Source organism: Sorex araneus, chromosome X (assembly GCF_027595985.1).
Source record: "Sorex araneus isolate mSorAra2 chromosome X, mSorAra2.pri, whole genome shotgun sequence".
NCBI lineage: Eukaryota > Metazoa > Chordata > Mammalia > Eulipotyphla > Soricidae > Sorex > Sorex araneus.
The window spans coordinates 256,304,476-256,328,764 of NC_073313.1; the positions used below are offsets into that span (position 1 = coordinate 256,304,476).

Here is a 24,289-nt window from a genome sequence, read left to right on the forward strand (position 1 = left end):
AGGACCAAATGGCATCGCTCGGTAGGAGAGCCTTTGTTTCATGGGGATTAGTGAGGAGTCTCTGCACCCACCAGGGACCGGCCCTCCGCCTGTCCACCCTTGTGTGGAGAGTTTAGTCCTAGGCTACCATGGACGTTTTCTTTTGAGCCAAGGGACAGATAAGGGACCAAGGGCAGGGCCATCCCTTGAGGAGGGGGACACATGCTCTCACAGACAAGCCTTGTCTGCGGGTAGATTGTCTTTGAAATGCAGAGGAGCAGGAAAAGGCCGTTTGGCCTGGCACCTGGCAGAGGCTGCGAAGCCCACCTGCAGGCTAAAGAGAGCTGTCGTGCAGGCCCAGCCCACCCTGGGTCCCTGCTCACCCGTCTCAGTCTGGGGCAAGGGGGAGGCGGGTTAGGGGCGCACGGTGGGGGTCGGGTGGGGGAGGGAGGGCACACAGAGTGTGAGCACACCTTATGAAACAAGTGTGACCTACTGCAGGAGTGCTGTTGGCAGCTACATTTCTAGTTTATATGCACTGTAGCACTGTTGTCTAGTTGTTCATCAGTTTGCTCGAGCGGGCACCAGTAACGTCTCCTGCAGTGTTATCGCTCCAGTCTGAGTCTAGTTTCTAAAGGTAAAGAAATTGAGCAAATTGGTTGGGGTGGGATGTTCCTGAGTTTTTGTTGAGGAGGAGGACTCTGGGATGGAAGTTGCTTGGTACCACCCGGATCCTGACCGTCCTTGGTCCCCTGGGGGTTTTGTTAGGACCCATGGTGAGCCGTCACGGCACAGGGGTGGTTTTTGTCCTGCAGATACATTTTCAAAAGCCAGAGTCTACCCCCCTCCTCCTCCGCCCCCCCTCCAGTCCTTCATCATAATCTTGGCTGCTGCCAGCACTGGTCTTGGCTCTCATTGTTTCATCCCCCAGTTAGTTGTTTAACATCTGAACTTGGTTTTGATTTTCTTTTTTTTTTTCCCCCTGGGATCCTACCTAATGTTGCTCAGGGCTTGCTCCTGGCTCTGCCCAGGGATCCCTCCTGCCCGCACTCTTGGGGAACCGCCTGGGATGTTGGGGCCCGAGCTGCAGGGCCAGTGCCCCCCCCCCCCCCACTGCCTTCTCTCCCCGCCCTCAGCACAGGGACTCCTGACAAGGCAGCGTGGTGACCTCGGTGTCAGAGAACCTTCCTTTGTGAAGACTGACTTGTCTGGGACCCAGGTCATCTGTGTCCCCCACGTGATCCGGCCGTTTTCCCGCCTCCCCTCTGGAGCTACGTACTGATGAGAGGAGTCCTTGGCTGCACGTTCTCCAAGGTCGTCCTGGTGGCTGATCCACTGTTGGAAACAGGTTGTAGATCCACTGTGTGGCGCGCATGGTGACACCGCAGCAGGGAACGGGCCTGAATGGCAGCAGGGCCCAGGAGCAGCTCCACGTGTGACCGAGGGTGTGCTGAACACGGCGCTCCAGGAAACCGGGAACAGGGTAGTTGGTTGCATCCGTGGCTTCTCTGAAAGGAAAAACCAGCTCTCCCCTGTACGGAACACGGAGCGATAGCTTTTTATTGATGGAAAATTAAAGGGAGGGGCTGGAGGGGTAGCACAGTGGGTGGAGCATTTGCCTTGCACGCGGCCGACCCGTCTGGATTCCAGCATCCCGTGTGGTCCCCCAGGCACCGCCAGCAGAAATTCCCGAGTGCAGAGGCAGGAGGGACCCCTGAGCATCACCAGATGTGACCCAAAAAATGCCCCCCTCCCCCCCAAAATGTAAAAGTTACGCAAGCATAGAAAAAACTGTGCCTGACCTCTACTTTAGCCCTAGAGCGGGTGAGACCGTCTGGGCCAATTGGACTTCAGGAAAAGGTGACAGACTTAACCCTTCACGTTTCCGGTCTGAAGGTGACGTGGGTCCTGGCTACAGGGCAACATAGTGAGGTGCCCGTGACCAGTTCCCACAGCCGCTCGGCCATGCACTTCTCCAGAGGGTGGTCACTTGACCTAGTCTCCGCGGGACTTTAGGGAACGCCACGGCTGCACGGACACTGCCCGGTAGACCCGCCTCTCCCGGCTCTCCGCCGCTGTTCTCTCCTGCCCCGTCTGCCGCCTCTGTCTCGCCCTGGCTTGCCTCCCCCGTGGTTTGTCCTGAAGGTTTCCTGTGTGCTCACGTTTGGCGGTTCTCACCTTCGTCTCGCCTCCTAGCTCTGCCCCACTTCACGGTGGGGGGTGGCGGGGGCGGGCTCTGGGCAGGCGGATGGACTCCTGACTTCCAAGCCTTCATGCCCCTGCACCCCAGCAATCCCAGTGTAAGGCATCAGAGCCGTCTTCCCTCGGTGCGCTGCTCCCCTCCCGCGGGTGAGTCTGATCTGAGCAGCACTCACACACAGACCCCGCCCTTCGTAGACTAAGCAGGAGGGTTGCAGGCCCGGAGGGACAGCTGCGTCCACCGTCCCCTGGGCCGTGTGAGCTGGGACATGTGTGTCCTTAGTCTCCGGCTTTGACCGGAATGTGCTTTCCCGGTCTCCGATAGGTTTTCCTGGCCTTCCTGTTGCCTTCAGGTTATAGCCTCTGTAGCGGTATTTTCTAAAACTGAGTCCCGGGGAATGTATGTGGGTTCTCCTCTCCACCCTGTCAGGGGCCCCAGCTCCGCAACCTCAGCTCTTCTCTCCCCCCTGTGCTCTACAGGCTGGTCTCTGCTTTTCTCACACCAGCTGAAGCGTGTGGAAAGTCTCTTCTTTCCCGGACTTCCTACCCCGCAGGTAACCTGAGGGTCTGTCTCCGCACTGCCCGTTAGCTCAAGACTGATCAGAGCTGTCTCCAGCAGCGTCTGTGCTTTACCAAGCTCTTGCTGAAGCAGTCATTAGTTGTGGGTTTGTTGTTGTTGTTTTGGAAGGAGGGGTTGGGCCCCATCTGGTGGTGCTTAGGGGTTATTCCTGGCTCTGTGTCTAGGAGTGGGCCCCTGGCTCGGGGGGCGGGGGGCAGGGGTGGTACTGGGGACTTGGACACCAGGTTGGGCCACCTTCAGGGCAGTGGCCCCCCGGCTTTGTGATCTCTCGTGTGCTGTATGATCGTGGACGGCCAGCAGTGTAACGAAATGGCGGTACGGTAATTGTCCCTACGACCGTTTCACCCAGTCTCTCAGGTGAACACAGTGAGTGGTAGGTCTTCATACTGTAGCCACACCTGGACGCTCAGGTGCTTTTTATGAGCCGAAGGTCTGAGAGCCTGTGTTCCCGAGGACGCAGGCAGTGGAAGGCTTATGCACGGAAGGCAGACTAGGGCCGGAAGCCTGGAATTGGAATTCCAGATCGAAATATAAATGTTCTGAGACTGTTTGCCCTCTGAGAAGCGCGCGTGCGCGTGTGTGTGGCATGTCTGTCCCTGAGTCACAGCTCCTGTGTGTGTGTGTGTGTGTGTCTAGGACCCCACACATCTGAGGCATGTCTGTCCCTGAGTCACAGCTCCTGTGTGTGTGTGTGTGTGTCTAGGACCCCACACATCTGAGGCATGTCTGTCACTGCGTCACAGCTCCTGTCCCTGCAGGCCTGTTTCTGTCCTCGCGGTTGGCCTGACACCGCACACCCAGAATATTGACCCAGTAAGACCGACCTCGTGTCTTTTTTAAAAAGTTAGAGGCGAGACCTTAGTTTTTGCCCCTCCGCTCTCCGAGTGGTATTTTATGCCCTGTGATTGGACAGGTGTCACTGCCCCGCCCCGGGGCACTTCCAGGTGGTGCTCAGGATGTCTGGGGCCCAGGGGTGCTGCAGCGCAACGGATCCTGGACCCCCTGGCGGTGCAGAGGTCACTGGGGTTGCCCCGGGGCCGTGGGGTGGCGCAGTGCAGGGCGTACACACCTCCTTGGTGTTTTCGGCTCGGCACCATGATTTCCTCTCGTGGTATTTTTTAAATTCAAAATACTAATCTGTACGTTAGGTTTCACATGCCGAGATGCTCTTTTTCTCCTGCTAGTCAGGCCCATCTGGTTTCTGCGGTCCTGAGGCCGTTTCGTTTTCCTTGTGCCATTTGGCTCTGCAGAAGCCCCCTGCCACCCCCCATGCCCTTTGTGGTGAGAATTCAGACATCCTGATCTGTACGCTGGAGTGCTTCATACACGGGCAGTGGTGAGCGGGTCAGGCGAGGGCGGGGCTGGGTGCGAGCTCAAGAGTACTTCACGTTCCCGAGTACCTGATACGCACAGCTGGGGGTGAGGACCGGGTCCCGGGGTGAACTGAGGGCTGGGCCTGTCTGGGGTTAGCTGTGCAGGGCAGGTGCGGCCAGTGGTGAGTGTCAGAGTGGCAGTGAAATTGGGGTGGAGGGGCCCTGGTGGTGCTGGGGGGACCATGTGGCACCAGGCTCGAACCCTGTCCTGGACGCACGTACAGTGGCGCTCCGGGCTGTCGTCTGGCCCTTGAAGTCTCGGCACAGCTTTCCTTCGTTCTCTGAGCGTATTTGTCAGGGGTGCTCTGTCTCACTCATCTGACAAAAGCAGGTTATTCTGATGCGGCCTTTGAGCCTACCTAAGGACAATTTCTCTTTCGTTTTTTGTGTGTTTGCCCTCCTGTCCGGAGCTTACTCCTGGCTCTGTGCCGTCACTCCAGGCCGCACCTTGGGGACCAGACGAGTGCGGGATCAAATCTGGATCAACCACGGCAGCGCCCCGCCCCTTAAGGACAGCTCCTGTTGTCTGTGTCCCCCAGATTTGGGTCAGACTGGCTTGGTACTGGCAGCCGTTGCTGTTTTGCTGTGAGTGGGCTTTGGAGACAGCGCTCTGAGCCTGGCGTGTTTCCGGCCAGCCCTGCCATTGGCTGAGCACTGTGGCTTCTGCACGGCCCAGCCTGGCGCACCCTAACTCTGCTTGAACTCTTGCCTCTCTCGGTTTCACCCAGCGTCCTCCCGTCAGCTGACGGCGTGCTTGTTCTGGACTAAGGCCTGGGCCACCCGTCTCCCCTCGGGGGACCTGTGACAGCCAACTGGCCTCTGTGGGGAGTCTGACTGAGACCAGTCTTGGACATGCCGGGACGCACTTGGGTGTCGGCTGTGATTTTTGCTAACTTGAGTGTTGAGGTTGGTCTTCTCTGCTGCTCTCCTGGGGCCTCCAGCCTCTCTCTGATTGCTTCCCCACCGAAGGGTGCCTTGCTTTCCTGTGGTGGCGCACACCTGAGCCCCCGGCCCTTCCTCCCGGCTGCAGCCCGGCCCCCGAGGCACCGGCGAGGGGCTTGCTGTCCTCCCCACCACCTTCTGGCACTCGGAGACCCTTGCCCAGGGCCCGTTGACGCAAGCACTGGGGTGCTGGGCCGTGGTGGCGGCCACTGGCCGTCCCCTTCGGGAAGGATGCTGAGATGACTGAGCGCCACCACTTGGGCTGTCGAGGGCGGCGTACCGTTATGGGAAGCCGGAGAAGGGGCATGAGCTCATGGCGACGGGGAGGGTGTCGCGTAAGCTAGCGTGGGCACTGCAGAACATCGGGCGCCACTGCAAGGGCTCTGAACGCTTACAGTCAGGTTGCAGAAGGAAGCCGCCGTGTTTGCAGCAGCACCGGCCTGGGAGGCGAAGAGGGGACAGCAGTAGGGAGGCCCTGCTCCGAGGGCGCTTTCCTGAGGCTTTGGGGGTCCTGCCCTGCAGGCCCTGCCCGAAGTTGGGGATACCTGGAGTGAGAGAGAAAGAGCCACCGGACTCCAGGGTGCCGTGGAAATGGTGCTGTGGTGCTCCCAGTGCCAGGAGACCTGGTGCAGACCTATGTATGCCTCCCAGCAACTCGAGCACCGGCCAGGAAGGACGGGGGGTGGGGGGGGTCAGTGTTCTGCATGGGAAGGGGTCCGTGGTCACCCGTGATATCCTTGACGTCCTTGAAGGGTTTTCTTTTCCTCTAAAGTTGCTGAGAGTGATTTTGAAATAATCCTCTTTTTTTCTTTTATGGCTTTATTTAATGTCGGAGTACTGCTGTGTGTTCAGCCGTTGATTAAGCATGATCCTCCTCTCTTCTCTCCTAGATTCTCACGGAAGTCTGTTCCTTTGCTTTGAGTACTTATGAACAACCACGTGTCTTCGAGCCCGTCTACCATGAAGCTGAAGCAGACCATCAACCCCGTTCTCTTGTTCTTCATACACTTTGTCGTGACGCTTTATACGATCCTGACGTACATTCCGTATTACTTCCTGACTGAGTCGAGAAAGGGCAAGTCCAGTCAGATCAAAGCCAGGCCCGTGAGTTCCAGGCCGGAGTCTGCGTACCGGTCCGTCAACAGCCTGGATGGTTTGGCCTCGGTCATCTACCCTGGGTGCGACACGCTCGACAAAGTGTTTCTCTTTGCAAAAAACAAGTTCAAAGACAAAAGGCTCCTGGGAACCCGGGAAGTCTTAAGTGAGGAAGATGAAGTGCAGCCCAACGGGAAAATTTTTAAGAAGGTAAGGCGATCTCTCGTGACCTCGGTCCTGCCTCTGGATAAAATGGGCCACCAGAAACGGTGGGATCACGAGGGCCACCACTGGCACTTGCCTTTGTGGGGGAAGCAGGGTAGGCAGGGGCCGGCCCTGTGCCCGGCTCCTAGCTCTGAGTGGCCCTGACTTCCCCTGGAACGGTGCCCGCCGGTATGGCGTGTCTACCCCGGGACGCGGAGTGAAGTGTCTCGAGTCATTTGTAGCGGTCGTCAGTGACACATGTGAACCTTTACTTGGAGCCAGGTTGCTGTAAGAGCTTTGTGTGACACAACTTGATCCATGACTCACAGATGCCCTGAGAGTTAGTTGCCCCCTGTACTGATGACAGCACAGGAAGCTGGTCATTTCTGTCATTCCCACAGCGTGTATGTGCGGGGCGAAGGCAGGACCAGAACCCAAGACATCCCAGCACAAACTATAATTGTGTGTGTGTACGTGTGGGGGGTTAGCCATGTCTATGTTTGTGTACAGACCTTACACACACATACACACAGACACAATTACAAAATAGTTTTGTGTTGTCTTGCGTTAAACCAGCTTTTTGTGGGGGGGGGGGTTTGATCTCAGAGCTTACTCCTGGACTTTGCACCTAGGAGTCACTCCTGACAGTGCTCGGGAGACCATATGGGCCGCCGGGAGTGAGCCCAGATCAGCCGCATACAAGGCAAGTGCCCACCCGCTGTGCTACTCTCCAGCCCCCTCGGCCAGCGAGCTTTTATTAGAGAATCGCGACCTTTAGGATTCAGTGGGCCCATTGTCTTGGGCAAAGACTTATGTCAACTGCACCGGGAAGGCCCCGAATCCAGCGCTGGCTGGCAGGTGCCAGCTGTGACCTGCTGTGTGTGGTTTCTCCGCAGGCAGGCCCAGACTGGGGGTCCGTGTTTTAACCGAGGCAGTGAGATGACCCGTAGTTGCTCAGTGCTTGGGGCTGTGGTTTCAGAGCCACAAGCAGAAAGGGAAGATGAAGGATGTCCTGCTTATCCCCCGCCCAGTGGTACCCTGACCCCGCTGTCCTTTCGGGGCCACATCCAGCATGTTCAGTGCTTTACTCGCCCCGACTTGGGGACCCAGACCTGAGGTGGCCTCCCTACAGTGGCATCCTTCACTGTGTTTTGCTCGGAGCATTTCTGATTGGTACCTGTCCTGACATGGATAATCTGCCTCAGAAAAATGGTTTGGGCAGGGCCGGAGACATCTCCCAGGAGGCTCGGGTGCCTTGCGTATGGCCACGTGGCTGACCCTAGCTTCAACTCCCCCAGTGCATGTAGGCCCCTGAGCACTGCCAGGTGGGGCCCAACCTGTCGCTCCCCCCCTCCCCAAATAACCCCCAAAACCAAGGGCCAGGGAGAGAGTGCTGGGGTTGAGGGCTTGCCTCGCATGCAGCCAACCCTGGTTCCATCCCTGACACCACAGACTGTCCCTTGAGTACCACGGAGTGTGACAACCCCCCCGCCCCCCCCGCAAATAATTTGAAAAAACAATACCAAGAGATTTGGATAAGTTCTGTGGTCACTCTACCATTTAGACATAGTTCCTTTTTCTTTCCTGGACTTAATTTGCCTCCTGAATACTTTTCTATGAAATGAAGGTCTCTGTTGGAGTTAGCACCACTGTTTCCAGAAAACTGAAGTCAGGAAATTTAAGCGGTTTAAAAAAAATTCTCTGCCCTATACGTTATAATTTGCAGCGCGTTTTGTCAGTGATTGACGTCTGCTTTTCTGAGTATCTTAATTGCTCCTTTTTATGGCATGCCATTCTTGGTTCTGTCTTTGAGAGAGCCCATATTCGTAAGAGACTGAAAACTCGACATTTGCAGGGGATGAGGTTTTTATTTTTGGCGTGGGGGGTTGATTTAAGGGCGGGAGCGTGCGTGGCCTGCTGACACCATCTTAAAAACATTCATTTTTGCCTTGTTTGAATTTTGCTTGAATTTCCAAGTTGGATTCCCTTAAGGCTGGCACCTGGGCCAGGCCAGGTGTTACAGTGCTGGCTTGGCAGCCCACCGAGCCCGGCGTGGGTCCTGGACACGCCACAGGGTCCCCCCTAACACAGCCACGGGGAGCTCAAAACAAGAAAGAAAAATCATGCAGATTGGTTTGTTTCTGGTGTTTTGGGGGAGGGAGGGGATGGGTGGGCCGTGGGCCACGGCCAGTGGTGCTCGGGGATTACTCCTGGCTTTGTGCTCAGGGGTCCTGAAGGGGGGGGTGCCGGGGATCTAACCTGGCACCTTGCCCGCTGTTGTCATAGCTGAGAGCGCAGTCTCAAGTCTGTAATACGGCAGGGAGGAAATTCTTAGTTCAGGCCAGTGTAATTTCAGACAAAGGGAGATCCGAGGGCCACTGTCGCCCTGCTGTGGCCGTGACCCAGTAACACCATGAATCCCGGGTCGGGTCCCTGCGCCCAGCCCCGTTTGTGCGGGGCAGGAAGGTACATGGCCGTCTTCCGTCCTGCGGCCCTGGTATTCACTGACGAGTCGGCAGCGGTTTGAGCCACGGGTGCCAGCCCGTCGGCGTCTGGGATTCCTCAGGTTGCCTGTGCTCGAGGTGTGGCCGATCTCCTGCGAGAACAGAGTAGACGTCTCGGGTCAGTGTGAGATCGATGAAGCCGGTGGTTTCGGCTCGTCTCGGCTCGGCAGAGAGCGTGCTACCGGCCGTTAGGCCCAGCCTGGCTTCTCTGGGCCTGGCTCAGCACGGGGGCCCCTGGGCGCCTGCAGTGTTGTGAAACACAGACGTACTTTCCCCCGCTGCTTCCGGCACTGTCCGGCGGGCCTCGGGCCGGGTGAGGACTCCAGTCCCAGGGGAGAACTTGGGCTTGACGGGGTCTCTTCATTTATTAATCCCCATCTCTCGCTGGGGGTGGAAAGCTAATAACGCAGCAGCGTCTGACAGCTTCTCCCTGTGTGTATGGGAGGGGGCCGCGGGCTGGTCCATGACTGAACTTTGAGCCCAGCCCTGCCAGTGGACCCTGCGTAGCTTGGACGAGCTGCCCAGACCTCTGCTTCACACCGGTGACCTTGGATGCTGTTCCCGTCCTTTCTGAAAGGCGCGCCTGAGCTCGCGAGGGAGCATCAGTGGCCCTGAAGAGAGTGAGGCGAGTCTCCTCAGGGCACAGATGGGAAGCCAGGCTTAAGGTCTCCCCTGGCCAGCAGAGAACAGCACCCACCTCTCCGTGCCTCGGGGTCCCCGTGGCAGATGGCACACCTGTGGACACCTGTGGAAGTGTTTGCAGAGCCAGGGCATGCACCTGCAGTAGGCCAGTGACGAGGAGAGGAACCCCTGCAGGCGGGCACCCCTCTGCCAGGGGCACCGACAGCGTCTTTTGGAGAGACGCACATGGTAGCAAGATGGAGAACGAGGGGCTGCCTGATCTGAGGGGGCTGCCCGATCTGCGGGCACCTGCCTAATTGTAGTGTGTGGGAAGCCGCATTCCCCCTCTGATGGCCCAGATTGATGTCTCCGGCATCCCCCATTGGTCTAAGTAGGTAACAACTTCCTTTCCTTCCATGTGGGCTGCTGGGTGGGCTTTTCTTCCCTGCCCCCGCCACACACACACACACACACACACACACACACACACACACACACACACACACACACACACACACACACACACACACACACACACACACACACACACACACACACACACACACACACACACACACACACACCCCTTCTGTGTTCAGATCTCTTGCCCCATTCTGTTCCCCTATTTGCATGTCTGTTTTCTGGCCTCCCGGGCCGTTGGCAGCCTGTCACTGCTGGGCTCGGGCTCGGGCTCATGGTTTGGTTCTCCCGTGGCAGTGCTCGGCCAGAACTCCTGCTTCCCATTTCCACGCTTGCTTTTCTCTCCCTCTCACATGTTTGTTAGCGGCAGCGCCTGGTTCCCGGTGGCTACAGCCCGGCTTCAGAGTCTGCCCTGACTTGTCCTTCCTGACTCCCGGCCTTTTCCCGCCCACAGCCGCCTGCTCCCGCTCCTGTCTCCGCACCACTACCCAGGGCCCGAGGTGACCCTTGGCAGCTGTGTCCCCGGGCTCTCAACTCGAGGGATCGTTGTACCCAGCTCAGGGTGGGACAGCACAGGAGCCAAGGCGCTGAGAACCAGACCCGGGTTCCTGTCCTGGCACCGCATACGATCCCCCAACTTCTGAGCACAGAGCCAGGAGTCCGGGAACGGGGCCCACCAGGACCTCAGCCCCTGTCTCTTGGCTGTAGCGCGGTCGGAGCGAGACCCATCACTCAGGCCCAGCACCAGGACAAGCCCTGCTTCCTGCCCGAGAGTTGCATGATCTTGAGAAAATGACAATTTTCTTGCTCTGCCTCAGTATTCGCATCCATAAAATAGGGATGCTGATAATAGTACTGGGAGAGTTCTATTGAGAGATTAGCGCACTGATTCTTGCCGCAGAATCAAGTTTGTTGGAAGCCGCAGAGAAGGGGCCCTGGGTTATTGGCCCCGGGATCATCACTGGCCACCGCGCCTCTCGAATCTCTGGACTTCCTCATTCTTTCTGGCTCCCACGCAAACTCTTTTTGTCAGATGTTGGTTTGCAGACACAGGCTAAATGAAACCAGGTGTGTTTTATTGAAGGCCACCAAGGATACACTTTCTGAAATACTTCGACTCTGGGTAGTTCAAGTTGTACAAGGTTCTAATGCTCAGGGGGTCAGACTTCCCACTGGCTTGAGACCAGCGGGGCCCAGGCGACGCTCACGGGGCTGGCACGCAAAGGCTCGTGTGTGCCGGGCCCGGGTCTGTGTACCCGGCGTGGTTTCCTCCCAGAGCAAGACTGTCAGCTTCTCTTGTGCTTCTCCGTGGTGTTTGGGCCACACCTGGCTGTGGTCAGGGGTCTGAGTTCTGGCAGGCTCAGAGGCCATGTAGGGTGCTGGGCTCCCCGTGCACCGTGACCCCTTTCCGACTGCGAGACTGTTCACACAATTCTTTAAAAACTTATTTATTTTTTGCTTTTTGGGTCACACCTGGCGATGCTCAGGGGTCATCACTCCTGACCCTGCACTCAGGATTACTCCTGTCGGTGCGTGGGGGACCATATGGAATGTCGGGGATCGAACCTGGGTCGGCCACGTGCGCCCGCCCCGCTGCACTCCTGCCCCAGCCCCGTGAGACTGTCTTTCTTCAGCGCCCGACACGGTCAAGCATTTGGGTGTTTATTTCATCGTGTACCCCGTGTGCCGTCTCTGCTTGCCTCCTGCGTTAGAGTGACTTTGGGGAGGGGGCCTCCACCCCCTCGGCATCGCCACAGCCTTCCATTCTTACCTCCCCCCACAGAGGAAACTGTGACGCTCCCGACTTCCAGCAGTGCGAGACTGATGACGTCAGTCCTGCCGTAGAGTAAGGGCAAGCCAGTAGCCCGGAGACAGTAAAGAGACTGTGGCGGCATCTTCTTTTATCCCCCTTCATTTAATTTATTTTTTGTATTGAATCAGCACGAGAGAGAGCTTTGCGAAGCTGCTCGTGATTGGGTGTCAGTCGTGCAGTGTTCCAGCTCCCGTCCCTCCGCTGGTGTACGTCTCCCGCCCCAGTGCCCCCGTCTCCTTCCCGCCCCCCCCCCCCAGCTCCTCCTGTCTTCGTCTTCGTCCTCTCCCCCACCCCAGCTTTGCACATGTTAACTCTTCAAAAAGACTGCAGCAGTCAAAAATAGTTTTTCAGAAATAGGTAAAATTTATTTTAAAGTTAAAAAATAAAGACTGTTGGGCTGGAGAGATAGCACAGCGGGTAGGGCGTTTGCCTTGCACGCGGTCGACCCGGGTTCAAATCCCAGCATCCCATATGGTCCCCTGAGCACCGCCAGGGGTAATTCCTGAGTGCAGAGCCAGGAGTAACCCCTGTGCGTCTCTGGGTGTGACCCAAAAAGCAAAAAAAAAAAAAAAAAAAAAAAAAAAAAGACTGTTGAAGATTCGAGAAGCGCCGCATGTAGGTTCATTCTCATGAGCCACTGTCACTCACCTCCGTGACCCCTCCTGTCCGGATATTCACCATCTCCGACTCAGATTGCTCCTAGGTAAAAATACTCCAGGGACACCGAGGATGGAGCGTGTGTCCCATGGGGGGTCCTGGAGCAGAAGCGGATGTGGCGTAGACGCATTGGGCAGGGGCTTGTGTTTTACTCGCCGTGCAAGACACCCGCACTTAACACGTGTCTGTTCAAGAGTCAGACTGGGGGCCGGGGGCAGTTTGGGGCCTTGGCAGGGGGCAGCTGCTGCAGGTGGGACTGGCGTGGGTCTGAAGCAGCTTTGTGGGTCACAGTGCCTTAAAGTCGATTTACAAAGTTAGTTTTTGGTTTGCTCTTCGGTGGGTAGGGAGAGGTGATTAAGGCACTGCGATTTACCTTTACAAAGTTGTTTCAGATCAGTTACGCACACACAATAACTCAGGCGCACGTACACACACCACACACGCACACGCACACCTGAGGCTTCTGGTGGAGAGGTTGAAAGAGCCCCTAGAGGACCTCGGGGTTGTGGTGGCGCCCAGCCACAGGGGGACAGAGAAGCCCCTCTTCTCTCAGGTTTTGTTGTTGGAACCAGTCGGGGAGCAGGTGACAAGACGTGTGGTGGGGCACACAGGGGAGGACGGGGTGGGGGTGGCTTGGAGTGATCATCTCCTGAGTAGGCCCCAAGCCCCAGCTTGCCTCGACCTTGCTGTCCCGGCCCAGGCAGTTCGGAAGGTATTTTACTTGCCAGTGCCGTCATGGTCGAGTCACCGAGCTTTGGAGTCGGAAGGCGTGAGATGGGCACCAAGAGACGGGCGCTCTCCAGATCCCTTCAGCAGGTGTAGACCGGGGTGGCGTTTGGATCTAACACCAGGGACCAGAGTGGTAGCTCAGTGGGTAGGGCGTTTGATGCATCTGGCCCGGGTTCTGTCCGGGCTCCCCACCTGGTCCCCAGAGCTCCATTCCAGGAGCGATCCCTGAGCACAGAGTCAGGAGTATGCCCTGAGCACTGCCAGTTGTGGCTCCCAGACAAAACTGAATAAAAGTTTCAAACTCCATTCTTCCCGGACTTTGGGCTGTCTTTGTTGAGTCATCTGTGAAAAAGGGAAGGGGACCCGGGGAGGGGCGATGAGGACCAGAGTCTGGCCTGGGACCCTTCTGCCGTGCGGGGCCTGAGAGACTGTGGGATCTGGGTTCGGGTGTCGGGGGCTGCTCAGAGCTAAGTGCTCTAGCTTCCCTAATTTCTCTCGCAGTGCGGGACAGGAGCGCAGCAGGGCTCTCACTGGCAGCCGAGCGTGGGTATCTGAGTAGGGCGCTTTCACGTAGCGTTTGCCAGGTGGAGAAGTTCCTGTGCCAGGGAACCGAGTTCCATCATCTGATCTGGGATTCAGGGCCGTGCTAGAGCAGCAGGGTCAGATCACACTGGGGGGGCGGGAGGGGGTTTGGGATTTGTCTGAGCCCCTGACTGCGCAGGCGTCACTCCTGTGCTGGTCCTCTGGCCACACACATCTGGTTGTCTGAGTGTAGTCTCTCTTCCCTAACTGGAAGGCCAAAGGATTCCTCAGCTCAGGTCCGGTTACACTTGAATCAGCCGCATGCTTTGCTTGCTTGGCCACATGATTTACATATCTGTATTACGTCATGCTGTCCTGCCTTTTCAGGACGCGTCTGTTCTCTGGCACTGAGGCAGTATCTAAACGCTTGTCCACGGGATGGAAACTTCTTCCTTGTAACTCCCCTCCTGTGTCCCGCTGAGCTGCTTCTGAAGTCTCTAGGCTCTGGGAGTGCCTCAAGGGGTCCTAAGGTTAGATGCTTGAGATGGGTGTGGCTGCCCTTTGCAGGAATCCAAGGCCATCATGAGACAGGGCGCTAGAGGGCAGTATTTACCTGTGATCTTCCCGCCTCCTGGCAAGAATCAGAGTTGGTTTTACGGTTTTGGAGACATGGTAATGGGGCTGTATAGTTTAAGAGCACTGTAAACTTGGGGTCAGTCTGCATGCAGCTTGGTTTTTTACAGTCTGATCGGAGACCGTGGCAGCTTTCACAGAGGGTCCTGCGGCTCACGTGAGCGCGGTGTCGCCCGCGTGCCGGGTAAGCAGGGATCAAAGGTCGAGGCCTGATTAAGACTCGGTTGTTCATCTTCTCTTCTGTCAGGTTATCCTTGGACACTATGATTGGCTCTCCTATGAAGATGTCTACGTGAGGGCCTGTAATTTCGGTAATGGCTTGCAGATGTTGGGCCAGAAACCCAAAACCAACATCGCCATCTTCTGCGAGACCCGGGCCGAGTGGATGATTGCAGCCCAGGCGTGCTTCATGTATAACTTCCAGCGTAGGTTGACACTCTGATCGTGGGCGAAGGAGAGTGGGGTGGGGGCGGTGGTTTATTAAACCGTGGGAGGCCAAGTCTCCAGTTTGGCATTGGAAGTCTGGGGTGACCAGCTGGCGAGTGGCCCGGGGGTCTGTAAGCATCTGCGGCGTGCTGTTAAAAGCAAGGCCCTGCTGGAGAAACCGCGGGTCCGGCGGGTTAGGCCGGCGCTGTTGCTCCTTCGAGAAGGCGCACTCCTCACTGCCGTCTCTGATCTGTCCTTTCTCCCCCCGCCAGTTGTCACGCTGTACGCCACCCTCGGAGGCCCTGCCATCGTGCATGGGCTGAATGAAACTGAGGTCACCAACATCATCACCAGCAAGGAGCTCTTGCAGACCAAGCTGAAGGTGAGGGCTCGCGTCCCCTGCCCTGTCCCGTGACACCAAGGCTCTGCAGCCGGGCCGCAACGGGGGAGAACCTGTGCGTGCCGCCTTTGTGACGTTCCGGGGTGCTCTCTTCATTCTCTGTGGAAAGGAGAGAATGGGCTAGGATCCAGAAGCCTTGTCGTGCGTTATCCACAGTTTTCAGAAGAGCGGCTTACAGACCCCAGGAAAAGGGGTTTCTTCGGTTTGTAGACGGCCCCCTCTGAGAACAAGGAGGGTCTCGCCCCTCTTACAGTACAAGAGGGGCATTTGCTCAGTGTTGCTTTGGCAGCCTATGAGGGGCACACCCGTTTGGTAAGGAAGTGAGTGTTGAGGTGGATTTTACCAATCGACAGGGGCTCACCCACTGCCCCGGGTGCTGTCGTTCCGTTTTAGACCCGGAGTTTTTCATCTGAAACACCAGTCAGGTATTGCAGATGAAAAATGAAATATGCCCACCACCCGTTGTTTTTTATTTGTTACTAATTTGCAAGGCGCTGTTCAGAAAGCCGCACGTCTCCGTGCAGGGCTGTGAGCCGGCTCTGTCGGCCGCGCGGCCGTGACGGGCGCTTGTGTCTCCCCAGGACATCGTGTCTCTGGTCCCGCGCCTGCGGCACATCATCACCGTGGACGGGAAGCCTCCCACGTGGTCCGAGTTCCCGCAGGGCGTCATCGTGCACACCATGGCGGCCGTGCAGGCCCTGGGCGCCAAGTCCAGCGCGGGTAGGTCTGTCCGCGGTGCTCGAGGCCCCTCCGGGCGGCTGTCAGGCCGTGTGCCGGGCCTTCATCCGAACAGGGAGGGGGGAGTGCTCTGGGGACGGCGGGAGGATAAGGAAAATTTACGGGGGCTTGAGCGAGAGGCCAGCGGGGCGGGCATTGGCCTTGCACGCGGCCAATCCGGGTTTGGTCCCCGGCATCCCGGACGGTCTCCTGAGCACCGCCAGGAGTGACCCCTGCGTGCAGATAGGAGTAACCCCTCAGCACTGCTGGGCGTCCCAAAAAGAAAAAACTAAAAGAATTGCAAACATTGATTAAACGTTCGAAATGTTTGAAACTAATGTGCCCGTCACATGATAAAATACCCTTTCCCCTGGTTTCGGGTGAGTTAAAGGTTCATAAATCGCGTCATCGTGTTTTTCCCATGCGGAACTTCTCCGGGTTCCATACAGGCACGCAGGCAGGCGGCTTGCTCAGCTGACCCTCGCCCGCCTTCCTCTTCTGGGTTCAGAGCCTCCTTTCCCTGGCCGCGGGGAGGGCGGCTTTCTAGCCCCAAGGGACTGCCAGCCGTGGTGACCCAGGGAGTGTCAGAGTGCTTTCCCGCGGTGGCTGGGAGTGCGGCAGGAACCGAGGGCGCCTTGGGACAGTGGTTTCCCTCTGCCTGGTAATCGGGCTACTTGGAGACGAGAGACTAGACCCTAGAGGCAGGGAGACTCCCCGTCCCCACGGAGAGTGAGGGCTTCTCTGGGCAGCCGGGGCCCGGCAGAAAAACGTGAGCCTTAGTGTGGGCCCCGGAACCACAGAGAAAGGCGAGTCGGCATCGGCGGGGCTGCTGGCCGGGTCCGACAGTGGATTGCAGAGGACCCGCCTGCGAGGTGCTGGCTTTCCTTCCCTCCAGCAGCCGGGTGTCCGTTAGCCGGCCCACCCGGTCAGGCCGACTGTCCATAGGCTCATGTAGCTCCCCGACTGTTGGCAGCTTGGCCTTTGACCCGCCCCCCACAACTACTTTCCCTCTTTTTTTTTTTTTTTTTTTTGCTTTTTGGGTCACACCTGGCGATGCACAGTGGCTACTCCTGGTTCTGCACTCAGGAATCACTCCTGGAAGTGCTCGGGCGACCCTATGGGATGGTGGGGCTCGAACCCGGGTTGGCTGCATGCTAGGCAAATGCCCTACCTGTTGTATTATCACTCTGGCCCAGCTTCGCCTCTTTCTATTTGCTTTTGGGCCGCACCCAGTGGGGCTCAGGGGTCACTCCTGACTGTGCTCAAGAGCCTTACTCCTGGAGGGCTCAGGGCTCCATAGGAGGTGCCGGGGATTGAACCTGGGTCTGCGGCGTGCAAGGCAAGCTCCTTGCCCTGTGCGCTCCCCCCTCCCCTCTCCCCTCCGCCATGAGCCACTGACAGGCGGCTAAAGTGATCCTGTCAGAACACGGGAAGCCGCTGTCTACTGAACAAGCCCCTGCCTCCCACTCCGGCGAGGCCGTGGAGCGGGCAGCTCTTCATTCCCTGCCGCGTCGCCCCGCCCTGCCGTCCATCCCTCCCCTGTTCCCCCCCCCCACCCGTGCTTGTCACCTGCTTAGGACAGTCTCAAACCCAGGCACTCCACGCCCGCCCCTCCCTCTTACTTGGTTCTTCACTAAAAGAACCGTTCAGCAGGAAGTCCTCCTAGGTTGTCTAATGTAACATTACGTATTTGTCCCTTCCAGTGAGCCGGCATTGTTTCCTTTGTCTTTCACGCCTGTATGCGTATGATTAATGGTTGTTTTCTTGAAATTAAAAAAAGAATTATTTTGGGGGGGTCACACCCAGTGATGCTCAGGGCTTACTCCTGGCTCTGCACTCAGGACTCACTCCTGGTCGTACTTGGGGGACCGTAAGGGGTGACGGGGATCGAACCTGGGTCGGCCGCGTGCGAGGCAGACGCCCTCCCCGCCGTGCCTCCCTGAGGAGCGCTGGGTTGTGGACCATGTCTCTTGGCTCCGCAGAGAGCACGCCGCAGAGCAGGCCGCTGCCCCTGGACGTCGCGGTGATCATGTACACGAGCGGATCCACGGGACTCCCCAAGGGCGTTATGATCTCCCACAGCAACATCATCGCTGGGATAACGGGGATGGCGGAGAGGATCCCACGACTGGGGTAGGTCAGAGCTGACCGATCCGGAGTGGCCAGCGCTTACTCGGGGGCATTTTGGCTGTGTGGCCTAACATGGTGAAGCTCAGAGTCTGTTTCCAGTGGGTAATTCCTTCAGCTAAAAGGACATTAAAATTATTAAAATTATAGTGGGCGGGGAGTGGTGTGTGTGTGTGTGTGTGTTTGTGTGTGCGCACGCGCTGGGGCTTTAACTTAGGGTATCCCATGCAAGGCAGACTCTCTACCACCTGAGCTGTGTGTGTGTGTGTGTGTGTGTGTGTGTGTTGGGGCTTTAACCACAGTTGTAGGGTGTGTGTGTGTGTGTGTGTGTGTGTGTGTGTGTGTGTGTGCTGGGGCTTTAACTCAGAATATCCCATGCAAGGCAGACTCTCTACCACCTGAGCTGTGTGTGTGTGTGTGTGTGTGTGTGTGTGTGTGTGTGTGTGTGTGTGTGGGCTTTAACCACAGTTGTGGGGTGTGTGTGTGTGTGTGTGTGCTGGGGCTTTAACTCAGGGTATCCCATGCAAGGCAGACTCTCTACCACCTGAGCTGTGTGTGTCTCTGTGTGTGTATGTGTGTGTGTGTGTGTGTGCTGGGGCTTTAACCCAGGGGTGTGTGTGCATGTGTGCGTGCGTGCGTGCGTGCTGGGGCTTTAACCCAGGGCATCCCACGCAAGGCAGACTCTACCACCTGAGCTGCATCTCCAGCCTTGCTGATAGAAAATACACAGTAGTTTTTTCCTTTGAAAGCACAAGTGTTTTTTCAAGGGGCGGGGGTGGGGCTGCACCCACAGGTCTGGCCCCCCCCCCCCAAAGATTATGCCTTGATTGATTTCCATCTGTTCATTTCAATTATTTTACCCCACAGTCATTTTTATATTCGGCCGAGTGCTGGGACCCCCGTTTCACCTCCATCACCACATGCCCCTCCCGTCCCTGCCTCCTCAAGGCCCCTGAGCACTGGCTGCCGGGTGTGGCCTGAGCAACTGCATCCTCGGACCCTAGCCCTGAACTGCAGACTCACCGGGGCGGCCCTGGGCTCCTTGGCCCCGCCCCCCAGTATCATGCGAGAGTCGGGCGCTGATCCCCTGGGCCCAGCCGCCGACTTTTCCCTGGAAGGCAGCTTCCAGTGGGGCGGGGCGGGGAAACTGAGGCACAGTTCTCTAGTCACTGCGCCGGCAGGCACGGGGATGCATGCGCTGGTGCCGGACAGCGGGCACGCACACACATGGGGGCAGTGTTCTGCTGGCTGCGTGCCCGTCTCTGGCCTGCTTCCCGACACCCCCGTTCCCCGCAGGGAGGACGATGTGTACATCGGCTACTTGCCGCTGGCCCACGTGCTCGAGTTAAGTGCGGAGCTCGTCTGTCTGTCTCACGGGTGCCGCATCGGCTACTCTTCGCCCCAGACCTTAGCAGATCAGGTGAGTGACGCGGCTGAGACCGTCTTTATGTCAGACACTGTTTCTGTCGGCCGGGCCGGGCCGTGCGGGGGTGCTCGTCTGTTTGGGACGAAGCGCTGCTTCCTGGGTGCTTTTCTAATTCTATTTGTTTGGGGAGTATCTTTGGCTCGGGGGCCACCCCTGGCGGCCCTCAGGGCTTTTCCTCCTGGCTCTGCACTTGGGGATCACTCCTGGCAGTGCTCAGGGGCCCCTAGGGGGCGCTGGGGATCAAGCCCGGGTGGGGCGTGTGCAGAGACATGTGAGGCGAGTGCTGCCCCCGCTGGAGTGTCTCTCCAGCCCCACCCCCACGCCCTGTGCTGTCTCAACTAAAACAAGTTCATGATTTGTGTTCTGATCCAAACACTCCATGGAATTATTTAAAAACATAAAACCCGAGGATCACCGTATTGATTGCGTTTTCTCTTGCTAGTCGTCAAAAATAAAGAAAGGAAGCAAAGGAGACACATCCATGTTGAAGCCCACGCTGATGGCCGCTGTTCCGGTGAGGACTCGCCTTCCTGGGTGCTCGAGCGCCTGCCGCAGGGCGTGTGAGGGAATCCTGCGGCCCCGGGCTCGCAGCCCTGCAGGAGCCGCCCCGGCTCGCCTCAGCTTCGTTCTGTCCTGCCCGACGTTACAGGACCTCCCCCCTCCCACCAATCGCCCTTTAATTTAGTTAGTTTGTTTTCTTGGCGGGGACACAGCTTGCCGTGCTCGGCCCTGCTCCTGGCCCTGCACTTCAGGGTCCCCCTGACGGTGCTCGGGGCGCTGGATGGGGTGCCGGCTCTCCAGCCGCCCGGCGAGCTGTACTGTCTCTCCAGCCTTGAGCTCCCGTCTCCGGGGACCTGTTTGTTGTTTGCAGGACCCCCTGGTAGCAGGAGGGCGGGAGGAGGGTATGAGATGCTCCTTTCCCGTGCAGATTGTTCGAGAGCTGGGTGGGGAGGGAGAAATCTCGCCTAGACGTGAGACGTAAGACATGTTATGCTGCCCGTGACACGCCCTTTACGCTGAGCCTCGTCTTAGCTGCCCCCTCCCCCCTCGACTACAGATAAGAGTATCTATACATATCTATATGCTGCTGTTAAAAATGTGACCTGACTTTCATCCTGATTGCAACTGTTTTAAAAGTTTGTTGCTACCAGAGTCATAGATCTTGGGCAGGTGCCGATCGCTGTGGGCTGGGAGGCCCCGAGAGGGGAGGCTTCGAGAGGGGAGGCCGCTGGTGGAGCGCCGTTGACGTGTGTCTACCCCTCTAGGAAATCATGGATCGGATCTACAAAAATGTTATGAATAAAGTGAATGAAATGAGTAGTTTTCAGCGTCATCTGTTTATCCTGGCGTACAATTACAAGATGGAGCAGATTTCCAAAGGCTATAGCACTCCGCTGTGTGACCGGTAAGTCAGGTCCCTGCCTGTCCTGGATAATGGAGTTGTGTTCACATTAAGAGTCCACTTAACAAAATCATCATCACACATTCTTTTTAAGGCCAAAGAAACTCCTTTAAAACCCATCTAGAGTAACTATAGGAATAATTTTTTTTTTAAATTGCAGTTATTGTTTTAAAATACTTCACTTACGGTTTTGTTTTTGATAACGTGCTTATGTTTTGTGGACACACGGTTATAACTGTTTTGAGAACTGGCTCAGGGTAAATAATAAGGCAGGTGTGATGAAACGCTTCCTTTCTCCATTACGGTAGTCAGTTTTACCACAGACTGGCCTCTCTCTCCCCTCCCGTATTACCGTACGGTATATATAGCATATGCTTTTGTAGTTACATAAGGCTCTCAAAAAACCTGGCGAAGGTTTTTCATGGTTTAAAATGATGCCTGACAATTGAAAATTGAAATAGACTTAAAAAGTTTTTAAGAAAAATCATATTGATTTGTTGGAAGTTCAAAAAATGTAAGACACAAAAAAGGGCCATCAAGAGAATTCCCGGATGTGTGGTGGTGGGTGACTGATTTATTCAACCTCACAGTTGAGAGATGAGAGCCTGAGGGAAGGCTCGCTGCTGGCTCCTGGGTTCGAGCTCCAGCACCCCTCTCCCCCACAACCCCCAGAAGTATCCCTGAGCTCTGTGAACCGGGGGGTGCTCCTGAGCACTGCTGAAGGTGGGCCCAGGCTGAAACGAAAGGACTGGGAAGATCCGTGCAGGCCCTGAAACCCGTGCTTCTCATTCATTCTGTTTTCTTCTCTTTTAAAGCTTCGTTTTCCGGAAAGTTCGGAGCCTGCTGGGTGGAAACACGCGGCTGCTCTTGTGTGGCGGTGCCCCGCTGTCCGCGACCACGCAGCGGTTCATGAACATCTGTTTCTGCTGCTCCGTGGGCCAGGGCTACGGGCTCACGGAGTCGTGCGGGGCCGGCACCATCACCGAAGGTAGCGAGGGGACGGGGCCTCGGGCCGTTCCCTCAGCTCCGTAGAGGAGCAGCGCGAGTGTTGGCGTCGCGGGGTCGTCCTGGTTCCCCCAAGCGCTGGGGGTCCTTCGTAGGCAGACTGCAGGGGGTGCTCTCCTCGCCAGTGGGTCACCCAGGGCTGTTGACGTTACGTTATGGCATGAAGTATCAAAGCGACGTTCTGGAAGTTCTAGTTTTGAGCGTCATTGTTTCCTCCATCCGTTACTTAAGATTTCCGTTTGTATCAGAAAATGAGCACGTTTGTCTGGCTGTTGAAGAATGTTTCCGACTCCGGGGACAGAGCGATAGGATGTCCAGCAGGAGGGCGCTTGCCTTGCCTGTGGTCGGCCCAGGCATCCCGTGTGGTCCCCTAAGCCCCGCCAGGAGAGATTCTTGAGTGCAGAGCCCTGAGTCAGCCTGGAGCACCGCCAGATGCAGCCCCCAAACAAATCAATCAAGACTGTATCCACACAAAGTCTGGGTTTGTGGGGACCCGCATTTAGCACCCCTTGGGGTGACTCAGGAGTGACCCCATCATGCCAGGGCTCAGCTGGGCTCTGCCGCCTGCACGGCTCATGCTTCAGCCTAAACCTGGGGCTGGCTCTCGAGTTCCACACTGGAAACGCTTTGAAGGGAGTTTCACTGAGGGGCGGCGGCACTGACGTTTCATCCTGACTCTCTTCCCTTCCGGCCTGTCAGGGCTTTTGACTTTGCTTCCCGAGAGCCCGTTAGCCATTTCAACATTATTATTATTAGTGGTTATATATAATAATATATTATTTTACAGGCTGGAGCGATAGCACAGCAGGTAGGGCGTTTGCGTTGCACGCGGCCGACCCGAGTTCGATTCCTTTGTCCCTCTTGGAGAGCTCGGCAAGCTACCGAGAGTACCTCGTCCGCACAACAGAGCCTGGAAAGCTCCCATGGCATATTCGATATGCCAAAAACAGTAACAACAAGTCTCACAATGGAGATGTTACTGGTGCCCGCTCCAGCAAATTGATGAGCAAGGAGTGATACAGTGACAGTGATCAGAGTCAAATTCAGAAGTGGAGGGAGAGTCGAGAGTTCGCCTTTCAGAGTTTGTTGCTGTGACCGCAGGCTGAGGAGTGCTTTCTAGAACCCGCACGGGACTGAGGAGAGCAGGCGCAGTGTCCGTGCTATAGTGCTCTCCAGCCTCGCCAGCGGAGGTGGTTCTAAATACCGAAGCTCCTTGTCCTTTCAGATAGGGGCTCCCGACCTGAACACCAGGCAGCTACTTCCAGGGAGTGATAAGATATTGTCCTGGGTCAGGGACCGGGGAGGGGGGGGGCGGAGCAAGGGGCCCCTTACGCGGAGACGGCAGCTGCAGGTTGCACACTTGCAGATAAGGTGTCTTGGTGGTTAAGGGGCCACACGGCTGGCAGGACCCCGTCTGCAGCCTCTGCTGGGAGGGTGTCTACGCGTGGGGATGAGTCAGTCATTTTCCGGTCACTTAGAAAAATATGCTAGCCATTATAACTGCCGTTTCTCGTTTGCTCTCAGTGTGGGACTACAACACCGGCAGAGTGGGAGCTCCGCTAGTCTGCTGTGAAATTAAGCTAAAGAACTGGGAGGAAGGTGAGACCCTGTTTCCCCCGCGAGCGCTAACTGATGGCATTTTCTACCTCTGAACTCAATCTGTATTTTAAAACAAAATTGCCTGTAACTTCTCAGTTTTTTAATAATAGAAGTATTTTATCTATGTCTTGTATATTTTGCTTGTTTTAAAAGTCATTTGTGGGAATTATAATTTGAAGGGAGTTTCACATTTTCTTAAATGTGAATTAGGAGTGATCATAACTCTTCTAGATGCAAAATCAGAACACTTATTTTTATAAACTGCTCCTATAAAAGATTTTTTAATTTCTTTTCTCTTTATCCCCTGGGCGTTAACGCATAATCACAGAGAGGGAAATTCACAGTTATTTCATGGCAGGCTGCTGTTGATGCTGTAGAAATGAAAACAGCTGATACTATTAGTTCCTAGTCATGTTAAATTACTAAGATGCACTTTTCTCTCTTACAAAGTAAGGATTGATATTTTTTGATGTGGGTCCAGAGAAACGTGTCTTCCTTGAACATGTCTGACGCAGGTTCGATCCCTGGCACACCTGTTGGACCCAGAGCCCGCCAGGAGTAAGCCCCGAGCACAGCTGGATGTGGCCCAAAAAACAAAAGACTCTGTGGCTTGAAAAAAAGGAGATAAAAAGAAATGAAAATAATAGATTTGAACATTTGGGTCTCATTGTATGGCTTGCAGCAGAATTCATGAGATTATGCAGTAAATAGGATTCATTTTTAAAGAAATAACCAAGATTCATTTTGAAATACTAAGAACTAAACTTTCTAAAGTAGTAATTTGGTTTCGTACAGAGATTTGTTTTTAAGTAAGGGATCAGAGCTATAGTATGGCAGGTCAGGTGATCCCTGGCACCCCTTGTGGTCCCCTGAGACCACCAGGAGTGATTCCTGGGAAGTCAGGAGTCACCCCTTG

At 56.2% G+C, this 24,289-nt stretch overlaps 1 protein-coding gene across 1 annotated transcript in view; it reads left to right on the forward strand.

The window, feature by feature from the left end:
• The window catches only part of ACSL3 (acyl-CoA synthetase long chain family member 3), a 64,555-nt gene that overhangs the window by 32,751 nt on the left and 7,515 nt on the right, over nt 1-24,289 (forward strand). The window contains exons 2-11 of the mRNA XM_055120400.1: nt 5,964-6,378; nt 14,519-14,696; nt 14,970-15,079; nt 15,679-15,817; nt 17,797-17,947; nt 19,238-19,361; nt 19,810-19,881; nt 20,633-20,772; nt 21,585-21,757; nt 23,299-23,373. Coding sequence (XP_054976375.1) covers nt 6,001-6,378; nt 14,519-14,696; nt 14,970-15,079; nt 15,679-15,817; nt 17,797-17,947; nt 19,238-19,361; nt 19,810-19,881; nt 20,633-20,772; nt 21,585-21,757; nt 23,299-23,373 — 1,540 coding nt within the window. The 5' untranslated portion in view covers nt 5,964-6,000. The remainder of the gene's footprint in view (nt 1-5,963; nt 6,379-14,518; nt 14,697-14,969; nt 15,080-15,678; nt 15,818-17,796; nt 17,948-19,237; nt 19,362-19,809; nt 19,882-20,632; nt 20,773-21,584; nt 21,758-23,298; nt 23,374-24,289) is intronic.